The 3,745-nt window shown below is 46.1% G+C and overlaps 1 protein-coding gene across 1 annotated transcript in view; it reads right to left on the bottom strand.

Moving 5' to 3' along the window:
• LOC144695513 (N(G),N(G)-dimethylarginine dimethylaminohydrolase 1-like) overlaps positions 1–492 on the bottom strand; it is a gene marked incomplete at its 5' end in the record, with an annotated part of 48,828 nt that extends 48,336 nt beyond the window's left edge. The window contains one exon of the mRNA XM_078566389.1: positions 319–492. Within this exon, the coding sequence (XP_078422515.1) occupies positions 319–492 (174 nt within the window). The remainder of the gene's footprint in view (positions 1–318) is intronic.
• Positions 493–3,745: the final 3,253 nt, after the last annotated feature.

The raw sequence follows: 3,745 nt of genomic DNA, 5'->3' as shown, positions 1-3,745 counted from the left end.
CCCCTATTTATCTCCAATTGCCCCTGTTTATATCCCATTTATCTTCAATTGCCCGTTTAATGCTATGTCCTATGTATCCCCAATTGTCCCTGTTTATATCCCCCTGTTTATCTCCAATTGCCCCGATTATTTCCCCCTGATATCCAATTGCCCCAGTTTATCCAATTGCCTCAGTTTATAGCGCCCTATTTATCTCCAATTGCCGCTGTTTATATTCCATTTATCTCCAATTGCCGCTGTTTATATAGCTCTATTTATCTTTAATTGCCCGTTTCTAAACACCCCGTCTATTCCTATTTGCTATATTCACCGACCCACCTTATTCCAATGAATTTGTGGCTGGTCTAGTTTGAAGGGCACACGAAGATAGATCTCAGAAATCCTTTTCTTTCTCCTGGGATCCTCCCTGCCCCCTTTAGCTCCCCTTCTTTCAGATTCCACAATAACCCAGCTCCGCCTGATGATCTTTTCCCTCCCCACCCCGGCCCCGGTTTACACTTTATTTCGAACAACTGTGTTTTTTTTACCCCTCTCCCCTCCTGGTGATCCTCTTTCACATAAATCCGATTTTGCTCTCTGTCTTTCGCAAGTTTAATCGGCGCTGACTCCCCTACTCTCAGTCTCAAATCCGATCTAAGCTTTAAGTTTAGGAGGATTCCCAAATTTCTTCCTCAGTTAGTCTATCATAGTTAGAGTCCTACCTTCGGTTAACAAGGCATCATCTGGCCTGTCCTGAAATCCCTTTTCTGTTCATCAAATCATCTTTTATTCTTCTGATTTTCTTCTTCCTGTCAATTTGTTCCTTTTCTTCCCCCCTCTCCCTCTCTTCCTCCTCCTGCCTCTTTGTCCCTGCCTCTTGGACTCTCCTTTTATTTATTACCGCTTTCGGCTGCTGAAGTCAGTTTAAAATCGCTCTGATAACGGGACCGAGTGAGTGAGGTTTAAACCTTGACTGATCGCGCCTCTTATGTTAAAAGCTAGTATTTACAAAAGAGAGATTGAAAGAGATCGATTTTTAAAAAAAAATACGAGAATCGGGAGGGCACGCCACCTACTGCCTGCTTTGCTAGTCCCTTAAAGAAGCTCAATAATTCTTCAGCTTGAATTTTTAAACAAAATTCTTTCATGGGATATTCAAGTCGCTGACGAGGCTAGCATTTGTTGGCGCTTGACATCCAAACCCACGACCGCTAACATCTAGAAGGACAAGGGCGGCAGACAATGAGGACTCGAAACATCAGCTCTTTTCTTCTCCACCGATGCTGCCAGACCTGCTGAGTTTTTCCAGGTAATTCTGTTTTTGTTTTGTGACAGATGGGAACACCACCACCTGGAGGTTCCCCGCCATGTCACTCACCCTCCTGACTTGGAAATATATCGCCCGTTCCCTCACTGTCGCTGGGTCAAAATCCTGGAACCCCCTCCCTAACTAACAGCGCTGTAGATGTACCTACACCGCATGGACTGCAGCGGTTCAAGAAGGCAGCTCACCACCACCTCCTCAAGGGGCAATTAGGGATGGGCAATAAATGCTGGCCCAGCCAGCGAAACCCACATCCCGTAAATTAATTAAAAAAAAGACGGAGTGGCTTGGTGGGCCATTTCAGGGGGCAGTTAAGTGTCAACCAGATTGCTGTGGGTCTGGAGTCACATGTAGGCCAGACCAGGTAAGGACGGCAGATTTCCTTCCCTAAAGGACATTAATGAACGAGATGGGTTTTTACAACAATCGATGATAGTTTCAGAGTCACCATTACTGAGACACACTTTTAATTCCAGATTTTATTAATTGAATTTAAATTCTACCAGCTACCATGGTGGATTCCCAGTCCAATGACGTTCCCAGGAGTCCACCATCTCCCTCTGTTTGTTGCTATTTATGAAGAACTGCCTCGCCTTTATATTCCAAGACAGGAGGCTTAGGAATTCTCTTCGAAGTGTTGCAATGGGGGAAAGCTGACAGCCAGATTTGTGCACCTCAGCTCCCACAAAAAGTCATGTGGAGAATGAGAAACACGGAGTGAGGTGGTGTGACGGGAATGGGGGAAGCAGACTGCTAGGCACTGAGGATTGAGTTAGAGGGACACTGCAGAGTGAGGCAGAGGGACACTGCGGACAGGTGGAGAGATACTGCAGAGTGAGGGAGAGGGACACAGGACAGGCAGAGGGATACTTGAGACCATAAGACAGAGGAGCAGAAATTAGGCCATTCGGCCCATCGAGTCTACTCCACCATTCAATCATGGCTGATAAGTTTCTCAACCCCATTCTCCCGCCTTCTCCCCGTAACCTTTGATCCCTTTACCAATCAAGAACCTATCTACCTCGGTCTTAAATACACTCAATGACCTGGCCTCCACAGCCTTCTGTGGCAATGAATTCCATAGATTCACCACTCTCTGGCTAAAGAAGTTTCTCCTCATCTCTGTTCTAAAAGGTCTTCCCTTTACTCTGAGGCTGTGCCCTCGGGTCCTAGTCTCTCCTACTAATGGAAACATCTTCCCCACGTCCACTCTATCCAGGCCTTTCAGTAGTCTGTAAGTTTCAATCAGATCCCCCCCTCATCCTTCTAAACTCCATCGAGTATAGACCCAGAGTCCTCAAACGTTCCTCGTATGTTAAGCCTTTCATTCCTGGGATCATTCTCGTGAACCTCCTCTGGACCCTCTCCAGGGCCAGAACATCCTTCCTGAGATACGGGGCCCAAAATTGCTCAATATTCTAAATGTGGTCTGACCAGAGCCTTATAAAGCCTCAGCAGCACATCCCTGCTTTTATATTCTAGTCCTCTCGAAATAAATGCCAACATTGCATTTGCCTTCCTAACTACCAACTCAACCTGCAAGTTAACCTTAAGTGAATCCTGGACTAGGACTCCCAAGTCCCTTTGCACTCCAGATTTCTGAATTCTCTCCCCATTTAGAAAATAGTCTATGCCTCTATTCTTTCTACCAAAGTGCATGACCTCACACTTCCCCACGTTGTATTCCATCTGCCACTTCTTTGCCCATTCTCCTAACCTGTCCAAATCCTTCTGCAGCCTCCCTGCCTCCTCAATACTACCTGTCCCTCCACGTATCTTTGTATCATCTGCAAACTTAGCCAGGATGCCTTCAGTTCCTTCATCTTGATCATTAATGTATAAAGTGAAAAGTTGTGGTCCCAACACTGACCCTTGTTGAACTCTACTAGTCACCGGCCGCCATCCTAAGAAGGACCCCCTTATCCCCACTCTCTGCCTCCTGCCAGACAGTCAATCTTCTATCCATGCTAGTACCTTGCCTCTAACACCATGGGCTCTTATCTTACTGAGCAGCCTCCTGTGTGGCACCTTGTCAAAGGCCTTCTGGAAGTCCAAGTAGATAACATCCATTGGCTCTCCTTTGTCTAACCTACTCGTTACCTCCTCAAAGAATTCTAACAGATTTGTCAGGCATGACCTCCCCTTGATGAAACCATGCTGACTTTGCCCTATTTTATCATGCACTTCCAAGTATTCTGAAATCTCATCCTTGATAATGGACTCTAAAATCTTACCAACGATCGAGGTCAGGCTAATCGGCCTGTATTTTTCCATCTTTTGCCTCACTCCCTTCTTAAACAGGGGGGTTACATTAGCAATTTTCCAGTCCTCTGGGACCCTCCCTGACTCGACTGATTCCTGAAAGATCACCACTAACGCCTCCACTATCTCTTCAGCTATCTCCTTCAGAACTCTGGGGTGTAATTCATCTGGTCCAGGTGA

This window comes from Cetorhinus maximus, chromosome 21, assembly GCF_964194155.1.
Source record: "Cetorhinus maximus chromosome 21, sCetMax3.hap1.1, whole genome shotgun sequence".
Taxonomy (NCBI): Eukaryota; Metazoa; Chordata; class Chondrichthyes; order Lamniformes; family Cetorhinidae; genus Cetorhinus; species Cetorhinus maximus.
The sequence above is the reverse complement of the archived record's forward strand: the minus strand, read 5'-3'. Positions and strand labels throughout refer to the sequence as shown.